The sequence below is a fragment of the Pituophis catenifer genome, unplaced genomic scaffold, assembly GCF_029215685.1.
Source record: "Pituophis catenifer annectens isolate HBS135680 unplaced genomic scaffold, rPitCat1.0.hap2 SCAF_2, whole genome shotgun sequence".
Classification (NCBI taxonomy): Eukaryota; Metazoa; Chordata; class Lepidosauria; order Squamata; family Colubridae; genus Pituophis; species Pituophis catenifer.
The window spans coordinates 137225688-137252279 of NW_027256882.1; the positions used below are offsets into that span (position 1 = coordinate 137225688).

The following is a 26592-nucleotide window of genomic DNA, read 5'->3' on the forward strand; positions in this document are numbered from 1 at the left end:
CAGACAAGATATTCCTCATACTCTTTTTTTACTTACTAAAATATAAATCTTGCCTATTCAATTCTTCTTGTTTTGTTGAATTGTGAAGAATAATGTTAATTTTCTTGATCTCTGGATCTTGTTGAGGAGTCTGTATCTGTCAAATTAAGTGTTTTGAAGTATTCCCCAGCTGAGCTGAATTGATAGGAACCTTATCTCTCCCCACTTACGTATTATTAGCCTGCTGGTTTTCCTCATCTCGTCTTTTACTGCCTGTCATAATCAGGAATATTTTCTGTGTTGTTGAGTTTCTTTTTTTTTGTTTGTTTCTAATACAAAACAAAACAAATCCAGAGTATATCAAAACCCATGTACTTTCGTTCTTCTTAATGATGTTTTATTTGCTCCTTTGAAACCTTCCTTTATATTTGACTGTTTTCATGGCCACTTTGGTGCCTCCTCTTTTGCAGCATTTACTATCTAATTCTCATACTTCCTATTCAGGTCCGAATTCAGATTCATATAGAATTCTGACTCCTCCTTGCCAGTGCATCTTCATCAGACCAGTCAGAGCCCATTTTCCCCCTCCAAAGATTTTGCCCTTATGTGGATCAGCTATTGTGAATGACTACAGATCTTGGCCTCGCAGCTAAACAACCATGGTCTTGCTGATGACCAATTCTTTGATTTGGTTCTAAGAGATATCTCTATTCTCTTGCATGACTTGCTACTGATATTTCCTAAGTTTGCGCCTTGAGCAGTTCCCAGAAGACAAGAAGTTTGTGACTCAGGTTTTCCATGCAGAGATCTGTGATGTGTCAAAGGAACAGTTCAGTGAATGACATTGTGTTGCTGACTGCTTCCAAAACGATAGGCTAGTTATAGATAGTAATGAAAGTGTCCTTGATGGAAAAATGCAAGAACTGCTCCTAGGTGAAAGGCATGAACTCCATAGTCTGATACTCAGGCACAACTGCCCTAGTAAAGAAAGAGCAGGCACTACTGTCCAAGCAAAACAAATTTCATTTGCAAAAGATGCTGCATGAGAGGTACACAAAACTCTCCGTACTTTTACTGTACTCAGTCTATCTCTTTACATTTTTCTGTTCCCATGATGCAAGTTTTGCTGTTATGTGAAAAATACAATAAAGGAGGAGTCAGAACTTGCAGCTGAAGGCAGAGAGTTCCCTCTGTAAAATATAGAAATGCCTTAAGGCCTGGCCTCTGGAGGAGGTGAAGGTAAGATCTTCCTATTAGGTCCATCTTTTGGGAGATCAGAAAAACTACTTAATCATAAGCTCAACTACTATTCTTGATTACTAGAGATGGAAATGAGCCAAAGCATGTGTGCCTGGTACAATAATTGTCCACTAAATTCCCTTTTTATTATTATTATTCCAAAGCAACTAGAGGTGACACAAAATGTCTTCTAACATGTGCTTCTAGAGAGTAAATGGTCATTTTTTGTCACTCTGCAGCTGATGAACAACTGGACCTATTTAGACATACTATGCATAAAAGTTTCCAACATCTCCTGATTGTTAAGGTTTTCTAATTCTTACAGTTTGATTGGAGCAGATATTCTGCATTACTGTGATCCCATCTATTTTTTTCCTCCTAAGGCCAGAAGAATTCTCGAACCATGCTGCTTCCACTCCTGAGGCGATTTCCAGATAAGGTCCGTGTCTCTCTCTTCCACACTCCTAATCTACGTGGTCTTCTCAGACATCTAATTCCTGAGCGTTTTAATGAAACCATCGGGTTGCAGCATATCAAAGTCTATCTCTTTGATGATAATGTGATCTTGAGTGGGTGAGTTCCTCTTTGTAAGGAAATAGCATTGGGTTAGGAAGAATTCTGTCGATTTCCAGTGAAGAAGAAAGAAAAAAGGAAATCAGTTAAGCCACATCATAATAGGGATCATTCTGCAAATTCTGGAATCTGTGTCATAGTTCTGTTTTGCATTTTGCCATTTTTGAACTGTTTCTAATCTTATGTGATTCTGAATAAGCATTCTACAATTAATTTGCCTTTAACCAAAGTTTAAATGGGGAAATGGATCAGGAAGGCACTATTAGTGTTCATGTGTTCATCTTACACACCTTCCTGCCTATTGTTTTCTCAACTGTCAAATGTATGTGAGTTGAATAATGATTTATATACTATCATTTGGCATTCTTAACTGCCATCCTATTTCCCCTCTCCAGAGCCAACTTAAGTGATTCTTACTTCAGCAATCGACAAGACCGTTACGTGTTCCTGCAAAACTCACCAGAGATTGCAGATTTCTTCACTGAGCTAGTAAATGCAGTTGGGGATGTATCTTTACAGTTACAGCAGGATGACACAGTCAAAATTATAGATGGGATGGTCCATCCTTACAAAGGTAGGATGGCCATTTATTTATCACTTTATTTTATATATTGCCATAAATTGAGATTTTTGGGAGCAAGGAATTTATTACGTATACAGGTAGTCCTTGACTTACGACCACAATTGAGTCCAAAATTTCTGTTGTTAATGAGACATTTGTTAAATGAGTTTTGCCCCATTTTATAACCTTTCTTACCACCACTGTTAATTAAATCACTGTTGTTACTAAGCTAATAACCTGGTTGTTAAGTGAATCTGGCTCCCCCATTGACTTTGGTTGTCAGTAGGTTGCAAAAGGGGATCACATAACCTTGTTACACAGAAACGGTCATAAATGTGAACTAGTTGCCAAGCATCTGAATTTTGTTCACCTGCTGCAAAGGTTGTAACTGAAAAACTGTTATAAATTTGAATGGTTACTAAATGAACTGTTGTAAGTCAAGGAATACACACACACACACACACACACACACACAGAGAGAGAGAGAGAGAGAGAGAGAGAGAGACAGAGAGATTTGTACCTTACCAGAATTCATTTGAGTTTTCGTGATGACAATATAATATAAATTATATTAATTATAGTTATATATTGATATAATATGTAGTTGATATAATCATTACGATGTTTAACTATAACTATATAATTAATATAGAATATGTTTAAAAACTAAGTGCAGTACAAAAACTGAATTACCGTAACTAAAACTAATTTTAATTCAAAAATACAAAATAGACACATGAAAACCTAGGCACTTTTAATTCTAAGGAAGTAGTAGAATACCGACTGATCACCACTTTCCAGTAAAAAGAATGTATAAATTAGACCCTATAAAATTGAGTTAAGATATATAATTTATTAAATCAAATAAAATTAAACAGTAGTCAACATAAATGTCAGAAAGGCCTGATACCAATACCAATCCATACTACCTTCTGTTATACAGTCCAGATCCCAGTGTCCTGGGAGTTCATAAGGATCTCTGAAAGCAGAGCTAGGAAAGCACTGCCAGACCCAGTAAACCCTGTTGATCTTCTTTTATATTCCTAAGGATGGAGTCTGAAAGTGATTTTCTGTAAAGTATAGGCTGAAAAATTGAGTTATGGTTCCTTTCTAATCAGCTTTTAGCTTGATCCCTGAAGAGACACTTTTCCATTGGGTTGATGGGGAGATTCTTTTGTGACAGGAGAAATATTCTGGTTGAGCTAGTAGGAATTTCTTTGCTAACTGTGATTACTGGGATTACAGATACAATTGCCAATTGATATACTTTAGGGCTGCAGTCTTTGAGACAGGAGGAACAATGATGGAAGGAATTTATCAACAGGTGGCATTAAATTTTATGACGATGACTAAATGGGAGGAACTCTGGATGGCAAACAAGAATAAAAACCACAATATAATTTAAACAGAAAACCATTTAAAACAGTGCTGAGTCCACAATAAAATTTTGCATTCGTCTTTTGTAGCCAGGGGCTTGGGCTAAGCTGACTTGGTTGTGTAGATTGTGAGGCTAAAGCTAAACAGTCTAATGATTCCCATGCTAGTAAATAATTTGAGTGACTTTGTGGTGATTCCTGAATGTGAAGAAGCAAAGAGCTCCAAGCACTGTTGTATAATGTGTGTTTCAAAATCTGTACATGAATGCTCATAAGGAGGATGCTATTTGTACTCACTAAAATATTGTGTGTGTGTGTGTGTCTGGGGAATAGTCTTTCTTTGTTACAACCTGGAAAGCTAATCTTTAATACAGAGCATAAGTCACTGGGTGTCGCTTTCCCTTGGGAGGTATTTTCCAAGCAATACCAATTGTTGAGAGCCCTTCCCGGCAAGCCAGTTGCTGTGATTTCTAGATCATGTAACAAAAGCAAATACTCTGGGAGTAGGTAAACGGGGACTGGACTGCCCTCCGATGTTTGTTATGTTGATGATCATAAACTGAATTATGCTCAAATAGGCACAGAAGAATGTACCTGACGTACACTTTAGCTGACAATTCCTTAAGAGTTGTAAATTCTTGCCTCATTTCCATTTCATTTTGTGATATTTTCTTTAAATCACAGGAGCCTTATTTTTTATTATTTGTACATAGTAAATTATGTTCATTAAATGGAAGAGGTATGTGGCATGAATGTTACTTTAGTAGTTTTTCCAGTTTGGGGAATTTGTGTAGCTTACATTTTTATTTGTTGTGTGGTTTATCTATTGTACGCTGCCCAGAGTTCCCTTTGGTGAGATGCCAAATTATTTAGGTAGGTAAGAGATAGAGATAGATAGATAGATAGATAGATAGATAGATAGATAGATAGATAGATAGATTAGAAAGAAATGCAAATTGTCTATGTTAAATCTTTGGAAAAAAAACCTTTAGTCAGGTACTGAAAGGGGTATCACATAGGGGCCCCTTTTATTTTCACCACCGGAAAGAACCTGTAAATTCAATTAATCACACTAAATCACAAATCCCAGAGTCCATAAGAGTCACAAAGCAGCATTTCAGATTATTCTGTTACTGTCACTAAGGAAGTCAAGAGTCTCCGCAAGAGATCTGAGAAGAATCTGATAAGGCTAAATTGTTTCATCTGGTCCTGATCGTCAAAACTTGGAAAATGAGTCATATCAGGGCAGGAGGAAGACACACTCTTCCCAATATGCCCCATATGCCTCAGTTACTCATGCCTCTGCTTTCATCTCTAATCTAATTCCTTTGTAATCTAGCGCCTGACAAAAGCTAATTGAATAAATCCACAATTCTTCATTTGAGAACCAGATTTCGTTCCCATATCATTCTTATATCCCATTGCCATTATTAACTCAGTGGATACAATTGAAAGCCAAACCAACAAGCAAAACATATTACAGAAACTGTGTGTTGGTGGCGAGTCTGGCTCTGTTCTGAGTCCAAAGATCATGCTTTTAAAAGAGCATTAGGGATTTCTTTAGGCTTAAGAGCAACAGGTAGAAGCTGCATCCAGGGGGCTTTTCCTAGTTCTATTTGTTATGCCAATTACCCTTTCCTGGTCTCAAATAATGTCATTATCACCACACACATACCCCAAGCTTCCACCTTCTGTTGTTTTACCCCAAGGTCTTGGAAGGCGCAATTCCAGCTGGACCTTTGGCTCACAAACAAACAGTTACAAATTGCTCCATGGTATATCTAGGCAACCCCCTTAAGAGTAATTCCTGGTTTAAGCACCACTGTCTTAGGTTAATTTGACTTCCATAATTCCTGACCTGCAGGAAGCAACCACTTACTATTCTGATCTCTTTGATAGAACTCATACAGGTAATGTTATATTTCATTAAACCATACATTTATCTTCTCAGGAGACAAGATGGCCTACTATGAAATGGCAAATAAGAAAGTGATGGAAGTGATCAATTCTGCCAGGATCAAACAAGAACAATTTTACACTCGGACTTTCCATAGCAACAATACAGAAGAAGAAATCTCATCCAGTGATACAAAGGCAGTTGGTGATGGGCAATCAGAACCAGACACATGGATTTATCCACTAATACAGATGAAGCCGTTTGGGATTCGGATAGATGAGACTGTCACAAATACTCTCCTTATGGAAGCAGAGCAGGGTGCCAGCATATATCTCACCACAGGTTATTTCAACCTCACAAAAACATATGTCGATCTGATTCTAGGCACCCGGGCAAAATTCCAGATTCTATTAGCCTCACCAGAAGTGAATGGGTTCTTTGGAGCCAAAGGGGTGGCAGGTGCCATCCCTGCTGCCTACGTTTACATTGAACAGCAATTTTTCAGCAAGGTGTGTGGCCTGGGTCAGGAAGAGAGAGTTCAGTTGCAGGAATATACAAGGAGTGGATGGACTTTCCATGCCAAAGGTGAGACATTCTAGGCAAAGGACTTTTGCTTATTCATTGAAGTGGTTGAACATTTTATCAAAAAATGAGTTAGACTTAATTCCGTTTTAAGCATCTATCTGCATCTGCTCTGGAGAATGGTCCTTGGATACATTTTCATGCCAGGTCCTTGTCTGGAAACCCAGCTGGATGATATGATTATGAATTGTAGGTTTAAAAAGGCTAGGAAAAGGCCACAGTCATATAATGTATTTATTTATTGTTAATTTTTTATCCTGTATTTATTACTTTATAAGTAACTCAAGGCAATGTACATAATATTCCTTTCTCCTTCTGTTTTCCCCACAACAACAGCCTTGCGAGGTGGGGTTATATGATACATTTCCAAGATGCCTCTCTAAGGGTAGAGATTAACAAAGGATTTCAAGTTAGAACTTTAAGCCACAGGGACAGATGTAAATAATTTACTGTTCCTGAACTAATCAGTGGCAGCAAAACCACTGTGGCATATTGTTGATAATCAGTTTATCTTGATAATTTTATATTTAGGTCAGGAATATGACATATTGGAACCAAATATGAATGAAACTACTGCAGCAATATTTATTTATTTATTTATTGCATTTATATACTGCTGCAACTCTGTGTCGTACATTAAAAAAAAAAATAGCTTAAAATAAATCCAATAGAAAAGATAAAAACATGCCAGCAATACAAGACAGAGGAAGAATTTTTTTAAAAAAAGATGGCCACATCAAAATCAAAAGTATTTCTCCATATAGGAAAGACAGTAGAAAATAGGAACTATATAGTACTAGATTTGGGAAGAAGGTGTATGGGAATTGTTAACTACATTACTGACCTTGTAATCTGCTACAATTTCTTCATTTCCCGTTACTGTGATGTGGTCAGTTGGGAAAGCAGGAAATTGTGTTACCATTTAAGAAAGCAGTGGCTGAATGGGATCTAAAAACCAGTTGGGGCATCTGACAAATAACAATCTGGGTACTGAACTGAATTTGCCAATTTTCCAGTAACATTTAAGAATGATGCATGCCTGAAGGGAAGAAACCTCCCATTAATGAAGCAGTCCTATCTTTCCTGTGTTCTGAGAAATTAGGGTGGGAAGTCTGAAATCAGATCCATTTTGGAAAAAAGACAATGGATTCCTGCATTTTTACTGGCTTGCCTTGATTTAAAAACTTCTCTGCAAAAGATGTGGTATGCGGAATGGAATTCAAGGTTAAGCAGGGTGACATTGTGATATGCCAGGGAGAGGAAATGGATGCCCAAAACATAAGTGGATGTGAAATGTCCCAGCTGTGATAAAGCTACAATTTATGTGGAAACCATAGCAGAAACTAAACGGTTGGAAAAATACAGTAATTTTCATAGTCTTTATTTGAAAGCAACCAAATTTGAATTTCTCAAATTTGGATATTTTGCATGTCCTGGCAAGTTGAGGCGCCTGAAATTTCCATTCAATTGTACACTGCCATACTATGGAATCCATTGTCTAGCCCTTGGAAGATAAGCTGCTGCCAGAAATAATTAGTATTCCCCATGCAAAATCCAAGTTCTCCCTTGCATCAGTCCACTTTTTATTGCACTTAGGAACTTCTTTGTCACTTACTGTATAAATTAGATTAGAGTAAACTGGGCAGCCTTCTCTATTACCTTGAGCAAATCCCAAAGTTCACGTCCTAACAGGCCGTTGTACTCCAGGGATCTAGGCTTTTATTTGTCTGAGTTTGTGGCGGTTAATCATTATGGGAATGCTGATATCTTCCCAGCCTCCTTCCTGCAGAGCTTCTGGGAAGAGGCTTGGAGGTTGGGTGTGGGGATGGCTGCTGAGTAAGCTCTTTTCTGTTAAGAAAACATATTCATGCTCCCACTTAGCCAAAATCAGGAAAAAGGGCACGGGATGGGATCATGTGGGTAACCAAGAGCACTGCTTATGCATTCTTTTAAGATCTCCCCTGTCAGCAACCCTTCAAAGGGGGATGGGCTTAGAATGGCTGATTTTCTGTCTTACTGGCAGTGGGCTCCGTTATTGCAAACCTCTTAAGAGATAGGAGGGCTAAGGGAAAAAAAACACAATTTTTGGAAGAGGACTTTGGTTATTTTCTCAATGCTGGGAAAGGAGGGTGGGGGTCCTCATGAAATGTTTTCCCCCTATTCTTTTTTATTCTCCAAAGCCTTCATACTTTTGTCATTTGACTACATATGACATGGCTTTCCTCATTCTATGATTCAGTGTTTCTTCTAGGAAATGTGAAATACACACTATACGTTGAAAAGCTGCTGATTCTGCAGTAGCTTAGGATAATATCATCGGCATTCTGTAACTGGCTTTGACTGAGCAATGGCAATCAAAAATAAAATCTACACAAAGCAAAATAATTGCAAGTGCAGTTGCCATACAAAGTCACAATTCCATGTATTTCTTGATGCTGCAAACTTAAAGAAGCGTTTCTCATTCTTGATACATTTCATCTTCCATCTGGCCAGAGTATTGTGCTGGCTAGAGTTTTAGGTAAGATGTGTCAGCTTAAAAAACTTTCAAGCACTCTTAAGTTAGGACTACCAAGAATTCATCCACTTACCAAACCAAATTGCGTAAGAGGCAGTAATTCCTCACTAGTTTGGGAAAGCACAAAGATTCCTGTCTTGGAATCTGGCTGTGGAGGAAGAGATGAGATTAGATGAAGAGGCTTGAGGTAAATAAAGGTTCTAGTTGTAAGCACCTCTTAGGAGAGGCAAGTGTGTTCTTGCAGGGAAAAATGGTTTGCTGTCAGTTATGCAATTGGGGGCAAAGTATCCCTTGTGCTGAGGTAAACCTTCTCTACTGAACTGAGTGACAATTGAGATATTCTTTATACTTCCCTCCTGGAAAGGTGAGTCATGACGTGCGCAAAATCAGGTTGGCATAGTCTCAAGAACAATCCCCTCTTACAGTAGGCAGCCTCCGGCTTTCTGGTTTCCCATTCCACGCCTGGTCCATATGATCAAAAGCAACGCTGGGGTCTTTTCTGTCAGATTCCAGTGGACTAGCAGGCGGCCCTTTCCCTCACTTCTGCTGGGTTGCAGTGTAGGTTGTGCTCAGAGCCATCAATTGGAGCAGCTGGACAATCCAACTCCTCGTTTGTAAGGGCTTATTTACCCTAAAAGAAGAATCAAATTTAATAAAATGGATGCAGTAACTTGGGAAGGAAGAATTGTTCAATTAATTTTCTTATATTTTTAATGGCACTTTAACAGAAAATGCATGGATGTTTTAAACTCCCAAGTTTTAGTAGCATAATTAATTCATTAGATGTTACTGCACTACAGGTTCTTCAAACGCAACTTGTAAGGGTGTCCTTTCTTTGGCAGTCAACTGCTTGCATGCAAACTGCAATACTGTACTCACCTTGTTAATGGCATCAGGATTAATTTTCAAAACTTATAAGTGCTTACCAACCCACGTGTCACAGGTGAAGTGTGACCCTCACAGCTCCTCCAGGTTGTATCACCGAACTCCAATTGCAAAATTGTCAGTCTTCAGCATCCCATCCCCCATTCTCTTTCAAAACTTAAAAAGAAGGGGCAAATGGATCCCCCTTGAGTAAAGTTACTAGCCCTTTCTGCTCTTGTCTCATTTAGTTGCTGCAATATGAATTAGATCCCAGCCTGCAGGGAAGCCTTGTGATTGCATGTGTGTGTTTGGGAGTTTCGTGTAGTTATTATAGGTGTTTTTGGAATATTGCTTTCTGCTTTTTTTTGTATGCAAAGAGAAAGAGATTAGAAGATAGGAAACCATGCAAAATGGGTGTGTGCTACTTTTGTCCTGGCAGATGTGACAGAGTGGTGAAAAGGTAACTGCCGGGTGGAGGTTCAGTTTCCCGAAAGAGACATCAAAACTGTTGGTTGCTTATTATTTTAGCTGAAAGTATAGTATCTGTATTAAACCATATTATGCTGTGATCATGGCACATTTTAAAGATGCAATGAAGGTTGGCTTGTTTATCCAAAAAAACCCTATTTACCAGAATGAGGATTAGAATTAGAAATGCAGGAATAAATTTGTTTTTGATTCTACAATGGCTTCTATCATAATGCGGCATCTAGTAGTAATAAGGAGTTTTGTTTAAAATATTTTTTCCCAGTGGGAAAATGTTCTCAGAATGTGAGTTGTATCGCTGTATTGTTTGTGTTGTGAATTGCACAAATAAAATACAATGTTAGAAATACTGTAGGAACATTCCTGCTGTCTGCTTCAGGTGGGATACAGCTTGACAAGTAGGTGTTGCTGTGGATTTGATTGCTAAGAGCAGTTCACTCCTGAAATTAATGAACTTATTTTTATCTATGCCTGTGGAAGCTACACTATATAATTTCTCAAGGGAAGCCTTTTCTCCTTCCTCCCCAGATCCCAAAATAATTTTTCAGTTATGAAAAACTATTACCATTAGCTGTTTATGATTTTTTATTGATGTTGATATCATTGTAAAAAACCGAGCAAAGAATTGTGGGAGTAGTTACAGTGTAGCCTCTATCTGGTAGGTAAATACAGTTTTTATATATTCATTGTACTCTGCAGGAGTTCCAGTTGGCATAGTTTTCCCCTGCCCATTTATCCTAAAAACATAAAAGGGGCCGTTATTATAGTGTCTCGTTAAAAATTGCTAAAACGGCCTCATTTTCCACTGCGCTGCTCCTCCAATCCATGGATGGGTAGTATCTCCTAGTTGCTGGGCAGAAACTGAGTGCTAATTACTTCCCCTTTGCCAGACCACGCCCACCTCGACCAATTAGCTTCAGTCTTTCTCACTCAGTTGCTGTGAGAACTTGGCAATTTGAGTGCTCTGCTTGATTAGATTTAATCCTTCCCCTTTATTATTTTATTTTATTATTTTTGTGCCAAATTAATTTTACTGAGTTTTCTGAGGAAATATTTGTAGCGCTGGTTGCTTTAGGCGAGCTTGGGGCTCCAAGCCGCCAGGCTTATCTCACGGCCGATCAGGCTGCAGCGCGCCGGATTCCGACCCGGCTGGGCGGATCCGTGCCTTTTCCTTGCCGCTGGCGACGTGCTAGCCTACCGGTGAGCCGGTAACGCTGCCGTCGCCTTCCCCTCAGACCATCGAGCGGCTCCGGAGCGCCTGCCTTGCCATCGGGCGGCCTCCGATGATTGCGAACCAGCTGTAAAGCGCTAGGAGTGTGCGGCGCTTTTTGCGGAGGCAGACACCGGCCGGAACGGCGAAGTTCTCCGTTGGGATTGCAGCAACGAGTCGCCAGGATCACAGGCTGTGAGTTAGGAGTGCCGATTGCATTGCCTTCGTCTCCGGCGCTTCCAGAGAGGTCTGACTGAGTGACGGCCGCCATTTTGTTTTCGGACTTGGTCGGCGTGGCGGCCGCCATTTTGGAGGCACTTAATTAAAAAAAAAAAAAAAAAAAAAAAAAAAAAACGGACAGTTTGCAGGCTGCCAGCAGTATCTTAAGGGCCTTATCAGTCACGCTTATTGACTTGTGTTTCGGACTTTGGACCAGGGGGAGTAACATCTCCCTCCATTACCTTATTGTTGGCTGCCTTGATTTGGGGTTTGAGCTCAGCAGCTTCTGGGCCTACTTGACCCCTACTCAGCGGAGGCCTCACTGCGGGCATTCCTTAAAGGAGCCTCGGTGCTGACCCTGGTGACCTGTTATACTGCTTGCCTGTGCACCTCCCTCCCTTTTGATGGCGGACATACCCTTATCATCTGACTCGGAGGGCGCAGCCAGTTACCCTGCCATACAACACAAGTCAGGCAAAAAGAAGGCCAAGTCCAGATCCCATAAGTCTGGTTCAGCCTCCAAATCTTCTAATTTGAATAAGGCGGAGCAGAGGCGCCATGAGGCCTTGGAAAAACAATTTGAGAGGGCTCAACAACAACATCAGGCAGCTCTATCAAGGCAGGCCTCCACTTCCCAGGACTGTTCGGGTCATACTGGAATTTTACAGGCCGGATCCTCATCAGGATCTTCAACAGGACTCACTGAATCCAATCTACACCGCTCCAAAGGTGTCTCAATGTCCTTGCCTGATGTCTCTGGTCACTCTATGTCATCCTCTGATGTAAGGCGCCGGCCAGAGGCTACCTTCACACCTACTGCGGCGGGGCTCCGCCCAGAGGTGCCTGACACTGCTGCAAGCTTCCAATCTATGTTGTCAGATGCACTGGCAAAGATCTTAGCAGCAGGCATTCAACAAGATGTGGCTAGATCGACCAATATCCCTCAGCCTTCTCAGGCTCAGACCTCTGTCGATGATGCGGTCCCTAGTACCAGTAGGCTCCGTCCAGTCGAATCTTCTTCAGATGAGTCTGAGGAAGGGGAAATTTGTCCGGAGGATGTCGAATTCTCAGAGGATGAGGATCTTCCCCCCGAGAAGCCCGCTTTTACGAATTTGTTCAGACCTTCTGTTTTCAAATCCTTACTACATAAAGCCAAGATTGCTACAGGGTTTGGCATTGCAGAAAGGCCTACTGACAAACCATCTGACTCTCAACACCAGCACGATGCACTTTTCCAAGTGTCTCACCAAGACCAGGACGTGATTCCGTGCCCTCCCTTATTCTCCAATGTCGTTACATCGGCCTTTACCCAACCCGGTTCCTTGACAGCTCCCAGTGGTCTTGACAAGCGCCTCTATTCGGCAGAGTCACAGTTGGAGGAACTCTTGACCGTACCATCTGTTGACGCTCCTGTCGCGGCTTTATCGACTTCTTCGATGCTGACTTTGGATGTAGTAGACGGTCTTAAGGCAGAAGACCGCAAGATGGAGATGGGGTTCCGTAAAGCGCACCAAGCAGTGGCTTGGGCGATCAAGGCTGCCACGGCTACATCATTTTTTAATAGGGCTTCGCTAATCTGGCTCCGCCAACTGCAGGAGAGGTTGCCCCCTGCTGATACCAGGCTGCACCAAGACATTAATAAACTTGTAGCGGCAATAGAATACTCCGCGGATGCCTCCTTGACGGCGACGAAGTTTGCTTCACGGGCTATGGCAGCAACAGTGACTAACAGACGTCTTTTCTGGCTGCGGAATTGGCGTGCCGATAACAAGGCTAAATGGAAATTAGCGTCAGCGCCTTTCACTGCCCCTTCACTATTCGGCCCTTGTCTAGATCCAATCTTGATAGAAGACAAGGACAAGCGTAAGGTACTGCCATCATCCTTTCGCCGCTCTGAACGGAGATATGCTCCTTATGCTCCGCGTCAGTCCTTTCGATCCTCCGTGGGGTCGGGTGGCTCATACTACCAGCGCCCCTATTCCCAAGGGTCTGACCGAGCATCTGACAGGCAGTCCTTTCGCGACCGACCCAGACCTCAATCCCAGACGAAGCGTCCCTTCAGAGGTTCCGGCTACAGACCTCCTCGCAGAGGGAAGTGACTCGTTGCTCCAGGGCCCTATTGGAGGTCGACTCCAGCAATTCTCCCTCCGGTGGGGCCTCTCGACAACCGATGCTTGGGTCCGCGCGACCATTCAACAAGGTCTGCGCCTGGAATTCCACTCTCTGCCCCCCAACAGTTTTCGCCGCTGCCCGATTCCTCGATGCAAGGTCCGGAGGGAGCTCATGGAAGCAGAGATCTCTCACCTTCTCTCCATCAACGCGGTGGAACCGGTGCCCAGGGGCCAGGAGAGAACTGGATTCTACGCTACCTTATTTCTGGTGCCCAAGTCATCAGGGGGCCACAGGGGCATCTTGAACCTGAAACGTCTCAATCAGTTCATTCTGTATCGCAGGTTCAAGATGCATTCCCTCAGGTCTATTCTGGCATCTGTCAGGCCAGGGGACTATCTTCAGTCGGTAGATCTGCGCGAAGCATACCTGCATGTTCCGATCCACCCGTTACATCGTCGCTATCTCCGCTTCGAGTACAACAACATGCATTTTCAGTATCGTGCGATGCCCTTCGGGCTGTCCTCGGCCCCCAGGACCTTCACGAAATTGGTGACCGTGGTCGCGGCTTCCATCAGGTCTCGGTCTGTACGTCTCAGCTGTTACCTCGACGATCTGCTAGTGATGTCAGAGTCACCATTGCAGGCACGAAAGGACATGAAGGTAGTCCTCCAGGTGTTCCAGGACCACGGTTTCTCTATCAACTGGCAGAAAAGCCATCTGACCCCTACGACGCGGCTCCAACACCTGGGGGCTGTGATCGACTCCCAGCTGGGTCAGGTGTTTCTGTCTCCAGATCGCATTCAAGACATCAGATCCTTGGTGCGACAGATCCAATCCCAGAAGAAGGTGTCCCTGCTCCTGCTGAATCAACTATTGGGAAAGTTAATATCCTGCATCCATATCGTCCCATGGGCACGAAGGCATTCCCGTCCGCTTCAGTGGCTGCTACTTCCCTTCCAGAGAGCACACCGCAGCACATCGACCCATCAAATTGTATTGCCTCCACAGACCAGGCTGTCGCTCACTTGGTGGAGGTCCCCTGCTCTACAGAGGGGGAGTGTTTTCATCGAACAAGACCGGGTGGTGCTGATTACCGACGCCAGCCTCTCGGGCTGGGGAGCCCATCTGCAAAACGAGGTCATTCAAGGTCAGTGGTCCCCGGCGGAGCGGGCGAACAGCATCAATTGGCTGGAGTTGAGAGCTGTTCGTCTCGCCCTACGACATTTCGTGCACGCCTTGGAGGGACAACACGTGTTAGTTCGGACGGACAATGTCACCACCAAGGCTCACATAAATCGGGAGGGGGGCACACGCTCCAGGCCCTTGATGATGGAGTCGGAGAGTTTGTTGGCCTGGGCGGAGCGACACACAGCCTCTCTGGTGGCGGACCACATCTCGGGGCAGGACAACATCTTGGCGGACTGGCTCAGCAGGGAGCGCATAGACCCTGCGGAGTGGTCTCTCAAACCTGCTCTCTTCGAACAGATTGTGAGCCGATTTGGTCGTCCTCAAGTAGACCTCTTCGCCACGCCCCAGAACGCCCAGCTACCGAGGTTTTACACACGTTACCCGACCAGTGGAGCAGAGGGTTTCGACGCCCTGCACTGCCAGTGGCCTCCTGGGCTCCTTTACGCCTTTCCGCCTCTACCGTTGATTCCCGGACTGATTCGAAAACTGTTGTTGGAGAAAGCCGAGTTGCTCCTAATTGCGCCTCAGTGGCCTCGCCGAACTTGGTATGCAGACCTAGTGGGCCTGTCTGCAGCACCTCCATGGACAATTCCGCCGGAAGAGAAGATGCTCAACCAAGGGGTCATCTTCCACCCCGATCCAGGATGGCTCCAATTGGCCGCCTGGCGCTTGAGCGGCTCCAGCTACAAAAGGACAGATTGTCGGCAGATGTCATTAAAGTAATTCAGGCGGCAAGGCGCCCTTCCACCATTAGAATCTATGAAGCTTCTTGGCGGGCGTTTTCTTCCTGGTGTGTTTCCCATCACGTGGACCCAACATCTGCGGAGGTCCCGGATGTTCTTGACTTTTTGCACGAAGGTTTGGCTAAAGGCTTAGCTCCCGCCACACTTCGTCGCCAGGTGGCGGCCCTATCCACCGTCATCTCGTGCGAGAGACACCGTACTCTTTCACATAATCCTAGAATTAGGAGTTTCCTGCATGGGGCCTCCAACATCTCACCTCCGGTGATTCACAGGTACCCATCCTGGGATCTTCCATTAGTGCTTCAAGCACTTACCACCTCACCTTTTGAGCCCTTGGCTTCAGTATCTCTAAAATTTCTGACGCTTAAGGTCACCTTTCTCCTGGCTATTACGTCGGCTAGACGGGTATCAGAACTCTCGGCTCTTTCTGTTCACAAGGACCTTTGTATCTTTCATAGTGACAGAGTGGTTCTACGCTTGGACCCATCTTTCTTACCTAAGATAAATTCAAGATTCCACCGAACTCAGGAGTTAATTCTGCCTAATTTTTGTCCGAACCCTCGTCATCAGTCTGAAGTCTCATGGCATACCTTGGACGTTAGACGTGCCCTCCGTCGTTATATCAAACGTACTGAGTCTTTTCGACAGACTGAATCTTTGTTGGTGTCTTTCACCCCTTCCTCGATGGGGAGGAAAGTATCGTCTACTACAATTGCCCGGTGGATAAAGGCTTGCATCACAACGGCCTATGACATAAGAGCTCGTCCTCGTCCGGCTAGGATTTACGCACATTCGACGCGCAGTGCGGCTGCGTCAGCAGCTTGGTCTACGAATGCTTCAGTGGCTGAGATCTGTAGAGCAGCCTCTTGGGCTTCTGACTCTTCCTTTATTCGACACTACAAAATTGACCAGTATGCTTCGTCGGACGCGGCTTTCGGACGCAGAGTTTTACAACAAGTGGCCACGCCCCGGAATGAGGTCTCCAGTCAGCCTCCCGCCCTGAACAGTTGAGCTTGGGTACATCCCATCCATGGATTGGAGGAGCAGCGCAGTGGAAAACGGACGTTGCTTGTCTGAACGTCCATTTTCGGGGCGCTGCGACTCCAATCCATACCCTCCCATTGGGCTTCCTGAAGGTTGTTTATGTTGGCTATTATTTATTAGTGGGACAGTAGTCGTTCTTGTTCCAGGCACCTTCGTGAGGAAAGACTGAAGCTAATTGGTCGAGGTGGGCGTGGTCTGGCAAAGGGGAAGTAATTAGCACTCAGTTTCTGCCCAGCAACTAGGAGATACTACCCATCCATGGATTGGAGTCGCAGCGCCCCGAAAATGGACGTTCAGACAAGCAACGTCCGATTCCGGCTTGTTTTTGCAGTCTTCATTGTAATTATTTATTTTCAAATATGGTAAGTATAATATTGGGGCCTGGGTCATTAGTTAGGTTTGCGACAGCTGGAATGTAGTAATGGAAATTAGAACATGGTCTGCACCATGTGGCGATTGCATTGTGCAAGCTGAAAGAGGCTAATTCTCGTATGAATTGTATGACAGTCTCTGGCGGGAAGCGCCTCTATTTCCTGGTTGCTCACTTTAATGATTTACACTGCTGGTAAACCTAACAAAACGTTCCGTGTGCTTTGTTACCCTGCCTTTGGATGACAAACAATTGTTTGGAGCACCTAACAGCTACCCCGATCACTTCCTCTGTCTGCCATATTTCCTTTCTATGTTTCCTTGCAGGCCTCTGGTTGTACTTAGCAGGAAGCAGCCTCCCCTGCTTAACTTTGATTGGTTCTCCTAATTTTGGGTACAGGTCAGTTCATCGTGACCTGGAAGCACAGATTGCGATAGTGACAGAAAACAAAGCCCTACAGCAGCAGTTCCATCAGGTTTGTAGCAACACAGACTTCGTTTTTTGAGCACTAGATCTACTTCATAGGGCTGAGGGTTTGGGTGTGACAGGAGGGTTTTTTTTTAAAAAAAAAATCAGTAATTGAGAATCGACAAAAGGCTTTTTTAAAAATGACCTTTCACTACCTAAATCCACTACCTTAAATAGTTGAATGCTGGAAGAATTCTGAATAAGAAGCTGACCCAGGAATTTGAAGAGAGCATGAGAAAAATGTGACAGTATGTTACTCTGGTTGTAAATTAATCCCTCTGTCTTTCTCTGAAGCGGTTCTCCCATCTGAGAGTTGCTGCGGGGAAATGTAGCAACTCCTCACTTCCCAAGCAAAATCTCTAGAAACTGTTTCCAGTAGCTCCCAGTGTTTAGATAACTCATAAGCCTTGTTAATTCTATTACGAGATAAAATTCCTGTCTCTCCCTGGCTTTTTTCCCACAAATCGGAGTGAGCTGTAGTCTTACTTCTAGACAAGCAAATATTTTGTGCAGTGCCTTTGTAAGTTATTTGATCTAGACTTGCTTGGTAACTTGATAATTGTTCTGAGCTCATAGTATTAATCTTTTGAATATTGCAAATACACTTTAAACTATCTGATATTTCCCTTGAGAACTAGAATATTCAATGTTCAGTCAGTTAAGATTTACCTAGTTTCTTTGCAGTTGAACCCCAGAAATAATGCACATTGAGGCTGTATATTTTGTTTCACTAGTCTGCAACTTGCTTGTACTCAGAACTGAACTTCCCTCTGACCCCATGTTATTTACTTATATCAGACGTTTCAAGGAAACTTCTTTTGATCGTTTGATCAGGTTTTGTAGAAATCAGAAACAGTGGAAATAAAGTATCTTTGGCTAAACTTTTGATATCTGTAAAATGGTTAAAAAAAAAAAGGCAGCCTTATTATGTGCCTTCCTTGTTTCTGTGGCATCTGTGGAGGATTTGGGAAGAAAGAGACACTTTTACTTTGTGCAACACTTCAGAAATATAGGAAGTGGCAGGAATTGCACTTTGGGAAGAGGGAAAGGGAAGCTGAGGTAGTTCATGCCACCACATGCCACAATTTTTGAAATCTTGTGTGACAAGGAAAAAAGACTTTGCCATTTGCCTAATTTAGCTCCTTTTGTTAGAGGATGGACTTGATCCTCCTTTAAATTTTATCTTATTTTTGTATGCCTTAATCCATAGGTGGTTAGAAAAGTGAGAAGGGTGTTTCAGAAGCCAAAGACAAACTGGAGGAATGAAACCACACAAATTGTTATCATTTCTATAAATCATTGTCCTATAAAAAGCAGTGTTTTACTTGCTTATTGTTTGTACAGGTTTGACAATTTGTTCAGCAATCATTCAGACTTACAATGGTCCTGAATGAGTAGATTTTGACTGGTCTTATAATCATGACCATTGCAGCATAAGAGAATAACAGAGTTGGAAGGGACCTTGGAGGTCTTCTAGTCCAACCCCCTGCTCAGACAGGAAGCCCTATACCATTTCGGACAAATGTTGTCCAATCTCTTCTTAAAAACTTCCAGAGTTGGAGCATTCACAACTTCTGGAGGCAAGTTGTTCCGCTGATTAATTGTTCCAGCTGTCAGAAAAGTTGTCCTTAGTTCTAGGTTGCTTCTCTCCTTAATTAGTTTCCATTCATTGCTTCTGGTCTGCCTTCAGGTGCTTTGGAGAATAGGCTGACTCCTTTTTGATAGTCCCTTAGATATTGGAACATATCTATCATGTCCTTCTTTTCATTAAATTAGACATACCCAACTCCTGCAACTGTTCTTCATATATTTTAGCCTCCCTATTGTCACATGATTGTGATTGAGGCATTTGGCAACTGGCTCACATTACAGTGGTCATAGTAGCCCACGATCATAGGATTGCTGTTTGTGACCTTCACTGCTGGCATCTGACAAGCAAAGTCAGTGAGGTTGTAAATGTTGATCAGGACGTTGTAAACGATGATCACAATAATGTTGTACCTAACAACCATGCGGGATTCACCGGCAACCAGATCTTCTCTACTCCCTTCATAAGTTGGCACAGTCACATGACATTGCATTTTATGACCATGAGGAGTTGCCATTCCCAAGTACTGTAATTAAGCAAGCACCACCTGTACTTTTTCTAGATAGTTCTAGGGGAAGCTGTACTTACCATTTTTTATTTAGTTAACTTTCCTGAATATCTTTTTGAAAGTAAAAGTCTATCCTGTTGTCGTTCCAGGGGATCCAAGCAGAAGAGCTGAAATGAATGTTTACCTAAACCTTTTGAAAAAGTTCCTTTATTTCCTATACGGTCATTCCTCAGTCTTTTTTGTGTGCTCTAATAGATGATGAACCTCAGAATGGAGCATGTCACATGGGGCAGCACACTCTGTGAAGGCTGTCTTGCTGTCCGTAATGGTTTTCTCGCTCTCAGAGCAGAACCTTCAATTAGCCACTCTTAGGATTTTTCTCACTGCCTTCTATTGAGCTGCAATTATTATGTAAAATTGGAAGCAATATTATGGAGTGTTCTTCAGATCAGTTTGGCAGATGGAAAAGTATTAAATGGGATCCATTTTTTTTTCTAAAACTGGTCTTATTAAACCTCAGTGGGATCCACAGTGTAGGAAGAAAAAAGAGAATAGCAATGCCATTTGGATAGGCTAAGTGGTGTGGGCCACATAGGCTTAGCTGGAGTTAAAGATGTTTTAAGAATTGAGAATAGAAATGTGTAGCTTGGTCGAAGGGGCAGAAGTCCCATAATGATATCATAGCTCTTTACGTATAGTTGTCTGTTTTATTAATTCAGATGAAATATTCATGTGTTGTAAACACAGTTTTCAAATGCCATGTGTATGCTTTTGTAATAGAAACATTCACTTTTCCTTCCAGCTGTACTGTTTGTACTTTAAAGAGCTTAACATTTCTGGGAACCACATTGAAACCTTGACGGCACATTAGTTTTTGAATGGAGCCTTGGATTTTTCTAAAGAGAAATGAGCAGCCCTGTCTCTGGAGATCAAAGCTGGGTTTCCTTTTTGGACAATTATAGCTCAGGGCTTGGCTGTGTTACGGGAAAAAGAATAACCATAGAGCCAGTCTTGCAGTGCTTTCCTCTTTGTATGTTTGTATACATATGTGGGTTGGGTTCTGTGTTTGCAATTACTTGGGGTTTGGCTCAATTAGCATCTGAGATGCCAAATTCTGGAAAGTTTTGGCAAACTGAAGTGACAGATTTCTGATCACATTTTAGGAGAACATGTGCTGGGATGAAATACCAGGATTTTGATCTGACTGATTTTGATTTAAAACAGTTAAGCTAGACAGTGATGGTAGTAGACTCTAACAAGATTTGCTGGTTCTTGAGTAGCAGTGGTGGACTACAGTTCAGGAGGTTCTGATTAGAGCAAATGTTGAAATTCAGGTTGTAATTTTCTTACTCTAGGAGCAGGAGCAACTGTACTCCCGTTCTGGTACAGTGTCTTCTTCAACATTTGATCAGCCAAGCCGTTATGTCAAGCTGTGGGTGAAGATGTTGACGCCTCTGATTAAGAACTTCTTCTGAAATAAAGAGAGGCGGATCCTCTTGGTGAGTATGATATGAGGCTTTTTATAGCTTCCTTTTATTGGGAAGCACCTCAGTTAACAGGAAATGCGTAGAGGCTGATTTCATTTTAAAGTATTTCTACAATGTGTAATGTTCCTGAACATTGTACAGTCTTGAGTTCTTGGTGTCAACTCTTACAATCATAGATCAGATTCTTCTGGGAAATGTTTAAAAGCTATATGTAAAATAACTGGATCTCTCTGTGCAACTTTAAATTCAATTGTGGAATTATTTTGGTTTTTAAGAATTTTGAGTCTGTAAGGGTACAAAATATATCAAAATTATGTAAATTTTGAATGTGCCTTGAAATCACTGTTCCTTTGAGTAAAAAAATATTTTAAGAAAAGGTAGAAATACATTTCTGTACATTTCCGTCTTATTTAAACAAAAATAAGCCTTTTAAACGGAGAGACCTTTTTCAAAGAGTAAAGTAGCAACTCAGCTTTGTTGAAGTAATAATATTAGGATCTTATTACTTCTCATAAGCAGAAATATGCTGGAACAGTGAGACATATTTTTAACCAACTATCTCAGAGCAAAACATAGAACTAAATTTTGCCTGCTACTCTGGAACATTGTATAAATAATTTCTTTTCACTTGTGTTCTTTTGGTGCACAATAATATATTTTAATAATTATCAGCTATTGTTTTTCTGTCATAAATATACACGGCACCGAATAAAGAAATTTGTATTGATTTTTGTTGTTTCCGCAGTGAGAAAACCTCTCCCCAGAAATTCAAAATTAATATAAGGACTCATGAAAGGACAGGAAAGCATAAAATTCTGTACTGTTGAGGGTAAACAGACATACAGTAGGCTTATCCAAGAATGATTCTACTGGGTAGGGGCACCCAAGAGTCAGCACTCTTCTTTCAATAGAAGGATGCCTGGAGGACTTAAATTTTGGGAGGAGACATTGCTCATAAAGGCTTCTTAACTAATGGTGAGCCTCAAGGCCTATTACTCATTTGTGAAACTGAGCACACTTAAGAACTACACAAGTTGGTTTCAACCCAACATGAAAATAAATTTAATTGCTGGGCCTGTTCCTTTTCATATGGCTAGAAATTAGTCATAAAAGAACCTGAACATTTCCCTTTAGGAAGAGAAAAGGCTGTCTATAATCTGCTTCAGAGAAAAAGAAAGCTCAGAGGATTATATGGATCTTCTGTTTAGTAATTAATATCACAAGATTTGTGATCAGTTAATGCTACATAAATTTGTGTTGTCAGATAATCCAAATGCTACTTTAGCTATTTGAGAATTTTATTTTGGGTTTGGTAACTGTGAGGAGATATAAAAGGAATTGAATACCTGTTTCTTAGATACTAGAAGTCTTAGACCACATTTACTTTCGGCTTTTGAGATTTTTTTTTTAATATTGTCTAAATATTTTTACAAATGTATTTTCTCATTTGTAAGAAGACTATTTTTAATAAAAGAGATGCTCTATGATAGTTAAATACTGCACCCATCATCTGTTGTGTGCTAATTTAGGACATTATAGGATAGCCAGAGGTAGCACAACTCTAATTCTGTTGTACCTTTGAGTAGATGCTAGGTTCTGAGGGATCAGAAGAATTTTGGTAGCACCCAGTTAACAAATTTGTTAGTTGGAAAAAGTGATGCCGTGTTCCTTCTGATATTTTGGCACCATATATTCCATAGACATCTTCTGTAACATTTACAGTAAGAAACACTAGATTCCAAGAAAGTAATTTTTGGATTTTAAGTAATTTTAATATACTACTCTATTAGCCATATCGAATAATTTCCCCCAGGGTATGTAAATAGTGCAAAGGAGGGAAATTTGTAGCTCATTCTTGAGCCCCGTCTTCCCTCAGCTCCAGCCAGCATAGCTACTCAAAAATTATGTGAGTGGGACTATAACAGTAGCTGGTGGATTGTAGTTTTCAGCTTCTGACTACAATTTTTTTTTAGAAAGCAAAATAGTGTAGTAGTAATAATATTACACTTGGAGTGGGGCAACAGAGAGAATAAATGGGCTGGAAAATGATGCAAAAAATTAGGAGCCAACAAGAGTGAGTTTGGACATTGTCATCAGAATATCTCACTTCTGAAGAGTAAAGAGAAAATTATTCCTAGTACTTGGTATTGATAAGCCCTTCATCCACAAACTAAGGAGGAAAAAAAAATCCTTGATGTGATTGTAATTCAATGCTGTAGGGCAGGGGTGTCAAATTTGCATTGTCACATGACATATGACTTTTTCCCCCTTCGCTAAACTGGGCGTGGACATGGCCAGCGTGTGACGCATCCAGCCTGCAGACTGTAGGGGATTTCATTAAAGCACCACGTTAGTCCATTAGAAGTAGATTTTGAGGAGAAAATTCATGGTTTTGGTCTTAAATGGCATTAGCAAGGTTGAATTGGCAGTTGGGAAAGAGAGTATAGGTTGTACCCTTTTCAGTTTCTCTCTGAAGTGCTATTTGTTTTGTTTCCCTTTTGTATAAGCAAAGGTCATACTGTTTCCTTCTTGTAACTCAAAGAAGCCGAAGAACCTCCCCTGCTGCTGACTTAAGATTGCATCTAGATGTATTTGAAATATGTTCTGGTCAACCAAGTTCCTCTGTTGTTTCATTCCAACCATGGTAGATTTTAAAAATAATGATAATAAAATTTACTTTGTGAACAGAGTGGACCATTATTTTCCTTGCTTTGTCTTCTGATGCTAAGAGCAAAACAAAAGAAGGAAAGACTGTAACAAAGTTGCTACGAGGAAAAAAAGAATAAATAGATTACTTTGTTAGAGAGGGGGAATTATAATTTTACTATGTTGTTAACACATACCATTTTAAATGCTGAATTACATAAAATTTGCCTTTTAAAAAAAATCTGCTTTGAAAACTGACGCATGCTCTGAATTGCTAAGGAAGCAAGATTTAATTTTCACACGGAGAACTGCAGAGCTTCTACTGAGCAGAGTTGTCTGAGTTAATAGCCCTCCATAGATATTCTGATAATTCTTTTCAATTGCTGAATGGAAAAAAAGATAGAATGAGTTTACAGGCAGTTCTGGGATAGTCTTGCTGCTTAATAATGTTTGACTGTAATGTCTGAAACTAATTTGGGAACTGCTGAGGAGTGGAAATTCTTTTATTCTGAATGGGATCATCCACCCGGTTGCATCAATGTGCTTTCCTCCTCTCCTTTATAACAGATCCTGAAACACAATGGTCCTTTACTCTGCCTCAGGAACAAGACTTGCGGTGTTGCTGCCCTCACATGGCAGCCACTGCTGCTGTTCTGCTGAAGGCAGTGCTTTCCTCGCTTGGTGTGTGTGACAAGATGATGAGGATGAGGCAGAACAGGGGGAAGGGAGAGAGCAAAACATGAGTCCAGGCCTGACTCTAACTTCCCTCATTTGCTTGCTTTTTTCTCAGCTTCTCTGCAAAAACCTGGTCTTTGCATTTCTCCATGCCCAATGCTTTTGGGAAGACCAAGGGATGCAAAGATGTGGTGGCAGTGGTAACAAGAATTTATTAGAAAAGGGCACTTGGCTCACTTATTTGCCAGCTGGAACTTACCTATGGGGATACCTTCCATAGAGACGCAGAGCCCTGCTGCTGGATAGGTGGGGAGAGCCCCAAAGCAACCAGGTGAAGCCTTGCCACATGCCAGCCCTCCCAACAATTTTTCCCAAAAACCACAAAAAGGTTTTTTTCTTATTTTCAATAGAAAGCACTACTTTCCTGCCAGATTGCTTTGATACAGCTTTAGCTTGTCAGCAGTGGATTGGCATTGAGGTGAAAACTCTGTTGGGAAAACATATATGCAACATGAGATAAGTTGAGCCAATGTAGATCTGAGCACAGAAGTGATGTGGATGAGCACTACATGCACAAGAAGTCTGTTGGTGTCCCAGGCATAAAGCTACATGATACCACTTCTAATCAAAGACTACAGTATTACTTTTGTATTTTGATAGTAAACAGCCTTTCAGTAAGTATGTTCTACCTTTTATCAGATCAATTAGTATTTTAAGCAGATGCCTAGATTTGCTGCTACTGTCTGCTCTAAAGAGTGATTTCTAGTGTAAGACTAAAAAAAAGTTAAGGATACATCTGGGTATTTTTTCATAATAAACAAAAATGTGGAGGAATATATGGGGTTTTTTTTGCTAATCAAATAAGCATAATAAATGTTGCTCATTAACATTTGTAATCAGATTCCTAAAACTTCATCAGTCGCTGAGTGCTTTTAAATAATATCAGATATTGATAAGCATCATTCACCTATGGACACTTTCTCCTGCCTCACAAAATGGCTTCTTGATATTTATTTTATTTTGCTTATTTACTTTTTGGAGAGCAAAATGTTAAAGGTAAGTTCAAATTTTATACCAGAAAGATGGTTTACATACGATACATGTATATACTGAAATAACTTAAACTTAATTCATATCAAAAATAACTAATATGTCTCATGCACTGGTTTTTCTTGTTGCAGTGAGTTAGTCGGGAACATCCAAGCATTAGAGGGGTGGGTGGGTATATTAGGTGTTATGTTATGTTGGTCAAGTTATTTTTATTGACAGCTATCCCTCTTTTTGGTGAATGGACAAATAGAAAGAGAAATGCATTCATTGTACAAGTAGTATAATTTCTCTGGATTAAGTGTAAATTTATTTATTTACAATTTTTGGACACCATAACAGTGTCTTTTTTGAATGGAAATATGATAATGTCCTGTCAAGCACTCTGATTTTTTTGGGAATGCTGGCTGTGCAACTTCAAGCACGCAAGAGCTGAGTTTCATTAGAAAAATGTTTGGATACTTGGTAGGTAGGAGATATCAGGGAGAAGAGCCTGACAATGATCCAAGTTAGAGCTGGTGGTGAGCCAATATTGTGGGAGGCAGAAATGGAAAGATTGGGCTGGATGGGCATGACCTAATAGGCAGCTTCAGAAATAACCTAGTAAGTTAACAGAGGCAATCCAAGATGACGAAGCAGGAACAGGTCTTGGTGTTTGTACAGAGAAATGTCTATCACCATGATAAGTAGGTGTTGGGTGAGAGGTGACTCTGGGTTCAAAGTGGTTTAGATTCCATTTGTACCTTATGTTCAGAGTTTTGAGCAAATTATTTCACTATTAGATTGACCAGGTTTTAGTTCATGAAATGAGTTTTATGGCTAGCTACCCTTGCAAGTGCAAGTTACATTTTCCCCAAGTTCCATATATGGCCAGTAAGGTGAAGACATCTGGGCTAAGCCATAAGCTGTAAGTGATAGCTAATGCACAGTCTTTGTGTGTGTTCTTGCAGAGCCACTACTCGACCAGACATTTCTGTCATGGAGAATCAGAGTGGATTTGATTTAAATCAAGTCGATTTAAATCACAATTTAAATCATGATTTAAATCACTAGTAAAAAGGCTTGATTTAAATCAACTCGATTTAAATCATAATTTTTAAAGAGCAACTGTCATCTCTCCCACAGCGGCTTCTCCTCTGACCCGCTATTGACCCACTGACAGTCGCAATATTGCAGAATATACAGTCTCATGCTACATAACTAAGCTCCATTTC

At 41.5% G+C, this 26592-nt stretch overlaps 1 protein-coding gene across 2 annotated transcripts in view; it reads left to right on the forward strand.

The window, feature by feature from the left end:
• PGS1 (phosphatidylglycerophosphate synthase 1) overlaps positions 1-26592 on the forward strand; it is a 47217-nt gene that overhangs the window by 19242 nt on the left and 1383 nt on the right. The window contains exons 5-10 of one of the 2 annotated variants that reach the window (XM_070937668.1): positions 1602-1791; positions 2187-2365; positions 5681-6211; positions 17286-17434; positions 20879-21022; positions 23518-23613. In XM_070937668.1, coding sequence (XP_070793769.1) covers positions 1602-1791; positions 2187-2365; positions 5681-6211; positions 17286-17434; positions 20879-20998 — 1169 coding nt within the window. In that variant the 3' untranslated portion in view covers positions 20999-21022; positions 23518-23613. Of the gene's footprint in view, positions 1-1601; positions 1792-2186; positions 2366-5680; positions 6212-17285; positions 17435-20878; positions 21023-23517; positions 23614-26592 lie in introns of those variants that run through there. The other variant, XM_070937667.1, reaches the window with a different exon arrangement.